Raw genomic sequence first — 12,158 nt, 5'->3', positions numbered from 1 at the left:
AATACATTAGGAAAGATAACCACGTAATAGGCTTACTATTTATTTAGTTATAAAACGAATGCTGAATAAGATGAATGTGTTATAAAGTGCCAACGCAGCTCTTCTTCAGTTCAGACACTCTATCAAAAGGAGACCGAAACGGAAGTTAGACTAAGCAGTCTGAACAACATCAGTGATGTATTTACTGTAAAAATATTTCATGAATCACTAGTATAGGGTATTGGGGGACATGCTGTAGGAGCGTCATATCTGATGCGCGTTATAATCAAGAGCCTTGTGGCGAGGTAGCACTGTAAAAAAAAACAATGTGTTGCATTTGTTAAGACCAAATAATGAAATACTGATGCACTCCTGTTAAAGTACTAAAACCCCATTGCTATTAGTCAGCCAACTGAAAAAGAGTTTTTCCCTATAGTACAACTACATGTCTTATCATTGAATTTATGGAAGAACCAAAATTTATAAGCAGACTCAAACATTACAGTACAATCTGGCAGCATCCTTCACAAATTAGACGCTGTCCAAATTGGGTATTACCACCAAGTTATCATTTCTGAAGGACAGTGATCTGCAAACCTAGATAGCTACATTTAGCTAAACAAGGCTCCCCATTAATCATGCATGCTTGTAGAATAAAAATAAATAAATTCATCAAATGCATCTGATGTTGGGATTTGTGATCAAACATTAGGGAATATTACAGAGCAAATGCTGCATATGAACCAGACACTTCCAAAGCAACCTTGGCAGATGTTTGACACTTTCTTGTTTTTTTTTTTTTTTTTTTTTTATTCTCAGTTTGCTTTGCTGATGGCCAGATTTTGCTGATTTTCCTTGAAGGCAAAATAACTTAAGTGTCTCCTTTCAATCTCTCCTGCATACACAAGTACAACAGATTAACAATCTGCTGCCTCAGCAATAATGTGGACATTGCAGCCTTTTGGGTTTAGCTGGGTTAAATGAAGAACGAGAGACTGGGAAATGTGTGTTGGCTTTTAGATGAATGATTGTAAATGCATGTACAATATATAAATAAGAAAACATGAATTCATCTAGATGAAAACACTTATTTTGTAGATTAAAGTTCTACATAAAGATCCTTGCTTTGGGGCCTTTAAGGTTTGCCAGTTCACACCCAACTTCTAGCAGTTTAAAACTACCAATATTATAACTGTAAAATTCTAAACAATTTGCAGTTTTCGGTACATTAGCATGTTTAATTACTGTTTAATAACATTTGTCTTTGATTACTTTGCCTTTGCAAGATGAAGGGCACTACCCTCTGTAACTTATTAGATTCATATGGTATGATCTATGAGCTTTAGTCAATTTACACTTCATTAATAACTATTCACCACTAAATCACAAGTTATCCATAAACTGTATCCAATTCTTATTTTATTTTCTTTGAGTAAGCCCTTTTGGGCTGCTATTGGAGGAAATTCACAGTTAAGTTATACATCTAAAAGTACATCTTTAAGTTTACAGCCATAGGCAATTAGCACTCTATAATAACCAGCAGAAAACACTGTACATAAATCAAAATTTTGCTAAAAGATCTCAATTAATGATGACGGACATTTTTTTTCTGTTAGAGATCTTTGTTACACAACTTTTGATCTTATAATTCAAGTTACCAATATATTTGTGTTGACATAAATATGCATAGCATTAGCTAAGGTCTATTAGCTCAAACATTCAATACATGAAAAGTCTATTATATTCTACAATTATTCCTTAAATAACATTTGTAATAGCTATCTGAATAAGTGAAAAATGTGTTTATGCAAGCAGTATCAAACTCTCTCTGTCAGTAATGGCTGAAAATAAAAGCAGTAATCTAATTCTAGCACCAAGGCCTAAAATGATCTGATCATATTCTCCCAACGTGACACTGCACCAATTAAAGTTCCAATGTGCCTGCCACTCAGCACCAAAGAAAGATGGAGAAAATCACACTTAAATTAGAGGTAGACTGCCAAGATAGGACACACTGTTTACAAACATTAACCAGGCAATGGACAGGAGCAATAAATTATACAGATTATATTACAGGGAATGCTAAATAAAGCAAAATCATACACCCACATTTTTTTTTTTTTTTGTTGTTGTTGCTCTAAACTAGTAAGTTGTGTTTATGATTTCCAATTGAGAACATTGAAATTACCCAAAAATGCATTTGTTTTCAATTTCCACTTGTCCTAAAGAAAACTAGTAAACTCAAACCCCAGAACCAAAATCTTATGTTGTAAAACACACCAGATAATAACATTTATGCTAAACCAATGCACAGAAATAGATTGATGGATTTCTAACACAGTAATAGTATAAAAAGAAAAGTGGCACATTGTGTGTCATTTGCTTTCATACTAGGTACAATAGTACACTATTCTAAGAAATCATTTGGTTTGGTCTGAGTAATATCCTTTCTTTTTGAGTCAGCTGTGCTAAAGGTATTTGTCATTGTTGTGTTATAAGTACTGATCCTAAAAACTGTGAATAACCTGAAATTCCATTAAAAAATCATCAAGCATGTCCGATTTTATGCATTACTTTTACTGCGCACAAATCAAGTTAAAAAAGATGTACCTTTTAAAACAAGGGGGTCCTTGCCTTCTCTTCTCAGTGACTCAAGCACCACATGTAGAGGCTGGGAGGGCATCACCCTGGTTGGGTCATTGGTATTCTCATCATAGACAATAATTTCTTTGGAAAAAATCCTTTTGAAGGAATCTTTGCTTTCCCTGCAGGAGATCAAGTCCAAAACAGTAATTTTTCCTTGCTGTAGCCTCCTCCTGCTGATTTTATCAGAGCAGTTGATGTGAACAGCCCCTTGAATGTGGCTCTTATTGTACTCCATGAACGGTCTACAGTCAATAATGACAGGACCAGGCATTGGCTGGTGACCTTTGGAAAATTTGGTTATCCTCTTGGCCAGTTCATTGGGATAGATGATCCTGACAGCAGACAGCTGTTTAGCAGGGCCAGAAGTTTGACTTCCAATCCCACCAGGTGTACATAGCGTATCATTATTGTTGACCATTTGGTTGGTGGGACCAACAGTACAGACTCCTGAGGTCAAGTTTGGGCTACTAGCGCTGACTTGGCTTTGGGTCTGACTGTCCTTTTCGTAAGTTGCCACAGTGCAGCAACTGGCGCTGCTGCATCCACAAGACAACGAGCGCGTAGAGCCGTTGGATGAGGGCATATAAATGAGATTAGTAGCCCTTATTTTCACTACAGTTGTGCTAATGACAGTTGTACGAGTAGCAGTGACAGAATCAAGGTAGCTAGTGTCCAAGCAAAGTTTGAGTTCCTGAGGTCTGACTGGCCTTGGCAGCGCCACCACAATTCTGTCGTCTAGAGGAGATGGAGGCATGGGGAAGCTGAAAGCTGGCAATCTATGAAGAACTCAAGATTCAAATCTAGAAGTAAAAACAGATATTCAATGGCACTTAAGTTTTTATGATTGAAACAAGGCTGCAACAATAAATTATAGATACCATGTGGTTATTTTTTAAAAATTGCTTTACTGGTCCTTCTAACCATTTTATATACCTGCAAAAATTAGAGCACTCAATCAGAAAAAAAAAAAAAAAAAAACACATTCTAATTTATTAGTACTTTAATTGCAATAGCTAAAGGGATAACAAGTCACAGCAGTTCAAATATATAGGAGGGCTGTCAATTTGAACAGGAGACTTAAGTAGGAATTTATTTTCAAAGCAGATCCATACACTTTTAAAATAGGAAGCAAAACAGTTCTCATATGAACATTACAAGAGGAAAGTCCCAGCTGGCCAGCTTCATGGTTATGCATTAATTACAGAAAACAGAAAATATTTTACACTGCAGTACCATATCATACCTAAAATGCTGCATCCTTTTGAGTGTCTAGCTATACCAACAGTTTCTTTATTAAAATTAACACACACATCAACGTAGATGTGTACGATCTCGGTTATTTATTCCACCAATACATTATTTGCGTAAATCAGATTGTGAAGAACACGTACACAAACGATGTGCGAGACTGTGTGCATGGGAACGTGCAAAGAATACATTTTTTTTTTTTTTTAATTTTTTTTATTAAATGCATAAGCAGTAAGTCCTCACCCCACAAAGACAAGACACACTTAATAGTAATCTGCACAAGAATAACATTACTGTAACTATAACATATAAATCATTATTAAAGACGAACACTTATCATTCAAATATAACGTGCGTGTGTATGTATCACTTTGTGCTATAAACATGACTTTCAGATATGTATTTTATCTTAGCACTGCAGCGAAAGATCGATAGCTTTCTCGGCAAAAGATATCATCAACTTATTAACAATTGACATGAAAACCCGCAGGCACCGTGGGTAAGTAGCGAATACTGCTTTAAAGCCACCTAATAAATAACGCACATAATGTATTTACCTAACCGGTAATCTCAGAAATATCATACTAACACAAACTCCGTATAGAATCAGCATACCACTTCTATCAAGGAAAGCGTCACTGTTTTAAGAAATGCACTTTTGATTTTCCCACAATACATTTGAATAATAAAACAAAAAGTTAACTTACATTTATTGAAAGCAATTTACACCTCTCGCGCTTGTAGCCAGTTTTAACACAACTGCTACATACGTTTCAAACCTCATTCACCCTGTCCCATTGACTTGTAGCTGCAACATTTTCACTTTCTGCTTTGCTCTCTGTAATGTAATATACGAGAGGGTCAACCAACCTACAGAATGCCCCTTTTCCGATTGACAAGGACAGAAGCCAATCAGAACCCTCATTAATATTAACATAAAAAAGTGAAAGCCAACCAAGAATGAATGGGTGGAGTTTGTGAGGTGTAATGTCAATTTGCTGAGGATAGTTTATTGAACAATGCTCTGGGTCCCGTGTGAGAGAGCAGAGGTGATGTCATTGGCAACCAATCAAAAGGATCCAAAGCCGGACAGAGCCAGAGCGTGGCAGCTGCTGTCTATTTACATATCAACTGAAAAGCCTAGCGGGGACAGCAAGATTGGTCTCTTCAAAACATGTATATTGGGTAGTTGCTTTGTATAACGTGCTTTCCTGCAAACCCTGACGTGTCAAAAATAAAGGACTTGAGAAAAAGAACAGGAACAGCTCGATTGGCATATGGTAGTATTAAGGTTTAATGTTTCAAAATGTACAATGTCTAAAGGAATGTTTTTTATTGTTGTTGGTTTTTTTTTGGTTTTTTTTTTTTTTTTTTTTTTTGCTTCTACTGTACATAGTGATATGGTCGGTGTTTTGCACATTATGTTCTTAAAAAATATTTCATGCAAATGACCTAATATTATGTTACATGATACACCCTACATCTACTGCTGAAAGCATTGCAACATTTGCACACATTTAAAAAAATAAAATAAAATCTTAAAATAAAGCAATGAAGTGCTGTTTCAGTTTTCTATGTCGTTCCACTGTATCCTAACAAGACCAATAATAATAATAATAATAATAATAATAATAATAATAATAATAATAATAATAATAATTCATATTAAGTAATGCCACACACCAGTCCTGTAGATTGATAGATGCTTTGAGAGGTTCTGGTTATACATATGAGAATCAATAAGAGCTTTGACACAGAATATGAGTTTAATGATTTTATTTATTATTATGCATATGCAAAAAATGTGAGATATGTGAAGGTTGACTGGAAAACAATTTGGCATCAAACCTGCTTAGATTGAGGGACCACTGTGTGGCCGTTTGGACAAGGCAGGAGACCCCCATAGTTATTGTAATTAGGATAATTTCCTGGCGGAGATGGGGAGGTGGAGGGATGTGAATGAATCAAAAGAGAGAGAGTGAGTTACATGGGTATTTATATATGTTGATAGGTTGCAAGTAGATGATGTAATGTGTAGGGGCCGCCCCTCCTCCCAAATTCAGTTTTATTAAACTCAATTTCATTAGTTTCAGGACAAACCCCCTGACACAGAATAAGAGTCTAAAGATTTTATTTATGATTATGCAAATGCAAAGAATGTAAGGTATGTGAAGGTTGACTGAAAACTATTTGGCATCACACCGGCTTGGCTTGAGGGACCACTGCCTGTCCATTTGGACAAGGCAGGAGACCCCGAAAAGTCCAAGCAGGTCCCAATGCTGCAGGATAGATTTAAATACTGAGTTGAGCAAAAGCCTTTTTAAGGATGTTGATGTCGGATCTGATATATAATTGATTGCTAATTGAGTGCTTCTGATGATCACCAACCAAGTTGTTTGATGAGGTGATCTGGAATTCCGCAACAGGAGGCCAATGAAGCTGCTCCTATTTGAAAAGAATGACCTGAGTAGTTCTCTGCAGTAGTGATTGAAACACAAATGAAAGAAAAGGAATGTTAATAGTTGTATGGAACTTTTTGATGACCAGTATGTTTGCAGCATGCGAGGTGAGATGCTGAGTAAGGCTGTTTCCTGCGCTTGTAAGATAAGGGGATAGATAGCATGATTCACAGAAATGTTAGGCCTGAAAAGGGAGGAATCAGGGATGGATACAGATTCACTTCTGGAGCCAAGGGTGTGAATTTCTGAGATTGAAAACGAAAAAGTGCATCAGCAATCTGGTTCATATAGCCTGGAGAAAAAAGAAGAAATTAAACTAACAATGCAATCTATTTTTTCTTTTGAGAGAGATGCTTTAAAATAATTAGAATTTAGCGTGATTCCCAAGAACTCTATAGATGTGGAAGGACTGTCTGTTTTTTCTTTGGCTAGAGGAATCCCTAGTTTTGATAATACAGACTTGAGAATACTTAGACTCTGTGCAGGGTGGGTTGATGGGGTGTGACAGGGTGTGACTGGGTGCACAACGATTGCTACCGTCTATAATATTCTGAAAGGTACTTGTTTTGTTGTGATTTATTTGTATTTGCTTGTGGTTTCTGTAAACCTTTTATTTGGCCCTTCTGCTATTTTATTTTGTGGTTTGAAAGGTACTTTGTTTTGTTTTGCGCAGCAAAGCAGTTTCACCCTGCACTACCCGTGTTTTGCGTACTGTTTCCTGATTCCTGATGTCACCATCAGCCAATCTGTTACGGGGGGGCACAATGAAAATCAACAAGTAAAACACCATAAGAGATGAAGCATGAAGGGAATGTGATAATTGTTTAACAAAATCCGGCAAAAAGCTGATAGGGTGTTGAATCTTTTGGGACTACTACTGCATCTGAATGTTAAACGCACTAAAAAAATAATTTGTTATGTTACTCCGAAAAGTTCCCATTGCGAAGGATCTATTGGCATAATTTTGAAAGCATTTGAAATATCTGCTTTTGCAAGCAATGCATTTTGACCTGCTGTTGTGATAAGGGAAATGGCATGATTGATGGTTGTGTCTTTGTGAGGGATTAATAATTAATACAAGCGCTGATTCTACTGTTGAAGACATGGTGCGGCTGTTGCTGAAAAAACTTTGTGATAATCGTAAAATATAGTCCCACCAAAACTAACAGAAAGGTCAAGGATAACTGAGATGTAATCGTCTAACTCACAATGCCTGTCGGGATAAACCTCACAAATGATGTCTCTGTAATGACTAAATGCGGCGATGAACTCAGAAATAGTAAGCATTTTGAATGTGTGTGTGGATCTGAGGATTTGAGAGTGATGGAGAGTTCTTCACTATCAACTGTTCTGTTGCTAATGTCATCTAGTGAATTGATGAGCAAGGAGAATAAATTGACATCTGCACCTGAAAGTATTTGCTGGCGAAGAGAAAGAGACAGGCCTTGGATTGAAGATTAGAACGTTATCAGGGGGAGGCAGTAGAACAGCAGAGCTGAGGGAAAAAGCAGAAGATAAAGTACGAAGAAGAACAACGGGTGACTGAGAGAGACTGGTGAACAGTGGAGGCCGGCTGGACACCCAGGGAAGACATGCAAGACGGGAAGTTTGAAATAAAAGCAGAAAAACCTGTGAGGGCCTGTTGGACGCACATGAGAAGATATTGGTTAGGCTGAGGCTGAGTAAATGTGGGGGAGAGCGTGTTTACAGGAAAGTTAACAGCGGGGGCCTGCTGAAATTTCTTAATGTCAGGAACGGCTGCTTTGTGAAGGGGGAGACGAGAGCTGTGGCGAACTGGAGTAGAATGCTTGGCTGAAGAACGGATTTGTGCAGAGCCAGGATTCCAGTTTTTATTTCTATTTGTAGTTGCGCAGTGAAGTTCCGAAAAAGATGGTTGGGATGACGACTGATCGTAGATGAGGACGAGGAGAAGCCAGTCTGAAGAGAAGCCAGAGTCTGAAGTAAGAGTCTATTACCAGAGTCTATTCTGGTAAAAGAGACCATCGTACAAAGAGCAATCTAAAATTCCTTCCTTGACTAATGTGAATGAATCTGACGTGAGAGAGGGTAAGTTACATGGGTATTTGTACATTTTTATAGCTTACAAGTAGATAATGTAATGCGTAGGGGCCGCCCCTCCTGCCGAACATCAGTTATATTAAACTACATTTAATAGGAAAATAAAAGTAAGTTAAAAGAATAGAAATCATATTAATATTATTAGCAATAAAACATTGTAAAAAGGCCTTTCTTGATTTGCAACAAGCTACACACATAATTCAACATTATAATCTGACATTCTCAGTGCTTTTACATATCTCTGCTGGACTATGTGCTGAACTGCCCTTGAAGTCCTTACAATGTGCCAGATAGCATTACTGGTACTAATTCTTGATTTGTGGTAGTGTCTCTTTTATGAAATGTAAAACTTGCAAGTACTGTCTGTGTTCCAAGCTAAGAGGACACATGTTTTGGTTGGACTGTCTCAACAATATCATAAATTAACAACTCATCTGAGCTTTCTATTTTTATGAATGCCTGCCTTAAACCGTGCTGTGTGTTTATTGTTGTTATTATTATTAATACTAATGTAGGGATCTCATTTACTCCAGCATAGTTCCAAGCATTCAGCAGATTAGTGTCTAAAAAAAGGAATTTTGAATGTGCCTTTTTGAAACCAGGGAGGGAGTGTGGATAAATAGCAACATACATCCAGATACACTGTAATGACATTACTGTACAGGATCCGAATGGGAATCCACATCTGGTCAAATGTAGCTTTCTTAGGGCTACCACACCAATAGGAATGATTTGTTTGTGTTCAGATGTCTTTGTTTTCCAGTATAATTGAAGCTATGTTTTTGTTTTTGTTTTTTTCCCCAAGGGAATGCAGTGTAGCAATATGGCGAGGAACGGAGAATGAATTCATTCTCAAGTTACAGTGCCGACAGGCAGTGATGGAACAATACCTTTCTTTCCCTTTCTCTCTCCCTAGCTAATGCACTGACAATGAATACATTATGACTTCAGCTCTACTAGTTTTGCTTTCTCACTCTTTTAAGTAATTCTCTCAAGCAGTGGTGGATCTGTTAAATCTAAACCATACTTTGTGTTTAACTGAAAGAGAAACAGATTGTTTACTACCATCATCATGCATGAAATAACTACAGCTTTCTGTTTACATAACAAGGATAGTGTATAGAAAAGAAAGTATATCTAAAGCTAACAGCTGCCTCCGGTGAATTACTTTCCTTGGAGCAAGCACTGCATCTCTAGCATTGCGGTATGATTTGGAATACACGTAATATTGATTCCTAAATGTGGTCAATTACAAAAAAGATTCCCTCAGTCTCACCAGTGAATATGAAAATATGTTTCAATGGTGGCAATTGAATTTTGTAGTATGTACAGTGTGGCTGAAGCATCATGGACCATTAACCATGACAATACTCGGTAAAGTGGCTTTTTATTATCTGGAACCTGCAAAGCGGGGTGCAGAATACTAAAATAATGCTTTCTGATCTACCATCTGTCCATCTGTCTTTCACACTCCAGAACTCGCAAATTAAGTAGTTTATTGTCACACAGTTAGAGTAAAGGATATACAAAGATTGTTGGAAACCTTTGATATTTGACCTACAGATTGAGTTCATAGGATACAAAGCCAATTCTCTGTTTTGGACATTCTCACGATAGGACTAAATCGATGTTCCGATGTGGATAACATTCTGTTCAATTCACACTTAAGTACTTAGGTGCAAACTTGGTTTTTATTGCATTTAAAGTAAATCCTAGAACTGGAAGTAGGTCAAAATAGCTTGACTTCACCTTTTGACTACAATTTTTCATTTACTTTGTGCTTATTACGCGATTATGATGACCGTCTGCAAATGCTGGTTTTCATATAAGGTAATGGTACAGATACCAGAACACATAATAGGCTTTATACGTAAATAGGTTTTTGCTGATACAGTATATACTGTAAATTATATAATATATAAAGTAAACAGTTGGTAAATTCCAGGTTTTATATCAGCTGTAAATGTAAATCATTTGTTTACAAGTAGGCTAATACAAAACACCCTATACCTTTTATCTCATAACCCTAACCCTAAGCCTAACCATTTATCTCATAAAAACAGCTAATAGGGAACACTTCTAAATACAAACAAAACAGTCAGTTGGTCTGTATCTTTTTATGTTAGAATTGTAGTAGGTAAGTCTTTAAAATATCCATCTTACTTCCCTTAATTATCATGTATTCCAGTATCTGCAGCCATTACCTTAGATAAAAAACAGTCCAGTCACATACAAAGGGTCATGGTAATCATAATTTAATAAGTGTGAGTTTCATTTTTGTAAAGTAGGCTACTACATTACATAGCATTGTAGTTGCGGACATGTTATGTAATGTTTTATCCCACAAATCTACAGTAATTCATCAAATGGTGATCATTTTCACAATGAATTCATATATGTAAATCCTTGTGATTCACGGCTTTACTTCAAACACAATAAGAAGTTCATGCCTAACTGTTTCATTCTACAAAATGTTATCCAATTTGAACCATCGGCTCTCTCCCATGGTGAGAATGTTGAAAACAGAAAATCATCTACTCTCTGACCTCACAGATGTCCCACAATCCTTGAATATGCCTTAGTCTAGCTGTATGACAATGACCTCCATAACCTCCATATTTTGAGAGTTATGGCTTGTGAAAGATGGATCAACAGACGGACGATGGAAATTAAGCTAGCCTTGCCACAACCCCTGAGTATAGGCTTGCTGCCATCAGGCATGACATTAATACATACACTCAGCACGCTAAATAAGTTGTGTACTGGGTGTTTTACACATTGAAAAAAATATGAAATATGCATGCTGTTTAAATTTAATGTGTAAAGATTATGCATAGTAATTTTTCTGCACAGCTGGAGTTTGAATGTTATAAATCTTCTTGTACTTCGTTGGCTCTCAGCGTCTCAATTGTCAATTGTGAATATACTGCATGCGGTAGCTAGAGAATGGATCATACAAATACTGGGACAGCTAATTGTAGCCTGCCTGGGAATTGCCAGGAACACGTGACTGCTTCCAACTGAATTTTTGGAAGGTAAATCTATATAATAAATACAATACAATATTAGGTATGTTTTATGTTGTTATAACAAGGCAATCAGTAAGGAATAGAATATTATTGTTTCTTTATTTGCATTAGTGCAGTATCGGTACAGTTTTTAAAAACTTTTTAAAATATTTGGGGGGGGGGGGGGGGGGGGGGGGGGTTACATTTTTAGGAAGCGTGTCTGTTAACTTGGAAAAGGAGAGAACAAGAGAGTGAGAAAGGAAGATTTATAGAAAAAAAAACAGGAGACTCTGTGAATGCAGTAGGTAACTGCATTGAGTGTAACAACTTTTTAAACTATAATATTATCAGTATTATTAAGGCAGGATTAAATGAATATATAACTGCAAATGTCTGTGCTGAATAGCACCTCAAAACCTTCCATGAAGACGTGCCTCGTACCTGCCTCCGGGGGAAAAAGTTAGGATAATTAAGAAAATAGTGATACCTGTTGAAATGAGGGAGGATACAATCTGAATTACTGGCACCGCACAGCGGCAGCTACAGTGATACAAATGTGTAACATCTGTATATATATATATATAAATGCGAAGGATATTAGCATTGTTAAACAAAAAAAAATGTGAACCCCTCCAGGGCCCTCTGAGTCCGTGGGCCAGTGTGCAGTTGCACCTGCTGCATGTGTCATTACTCCGTCACAGCTTGAGCAAGTCACTTAACCTTCTTTTGCTCCGTCCTT

At 36.9% G+C, this 12,158-nt stretch overlaps 1 protein-coding gene across 1 annotated transcript in view; it reads right to left on the bottom strand.

Annotated features, from left to right (window-relative positions):
• Positions 1-4,726, bottom strand: part of LOC121317078 (dual specificity protein phosphatase 10-like) — a 15,627-nt gene extending 10,901 nt beyond the window's left edge. The window contains exons 1-2 of the mRNA XM_041252670.1: positions 4,581-4,726; positions 2,590-3,425 (exon numbers count right to left, since the gene is read on the bottom strand). Of these exons, the coding sequence (XP_041108604.1) occupies positions 2,590-3,379 (790 nt within the window). The 5' untranslated portion in view covers positions 3,380-3,425; positions 4,581-4,726. The remainder of the gene's footprint in view (positions 1-2,589; positions 3,426-4,580) is intronic.
• Between the last annotated feature and the right edge of the window lie 7,432 nt (positions 4,727-12,158).

This window comes from Polyodon spathula, chromosome 6, assembly GCF_017654505.1.
Source record: "Polyodon spathula isolate WHYD16114869_AA chromosome 6, ASM1765450v1, whole genome shotgun sequence".
Classification (NCBI taxonomy): Eukaryota; Metazoa; Chordata; class Actinopteri; order Acipenseriformes; family Polyodontidae; genus Polyodon; species Polyodon spathula.
Note: the sequence above shows the minus strand (reverse complement) of the source record. Positions and strands in the feature narration are given on the sequence as shown.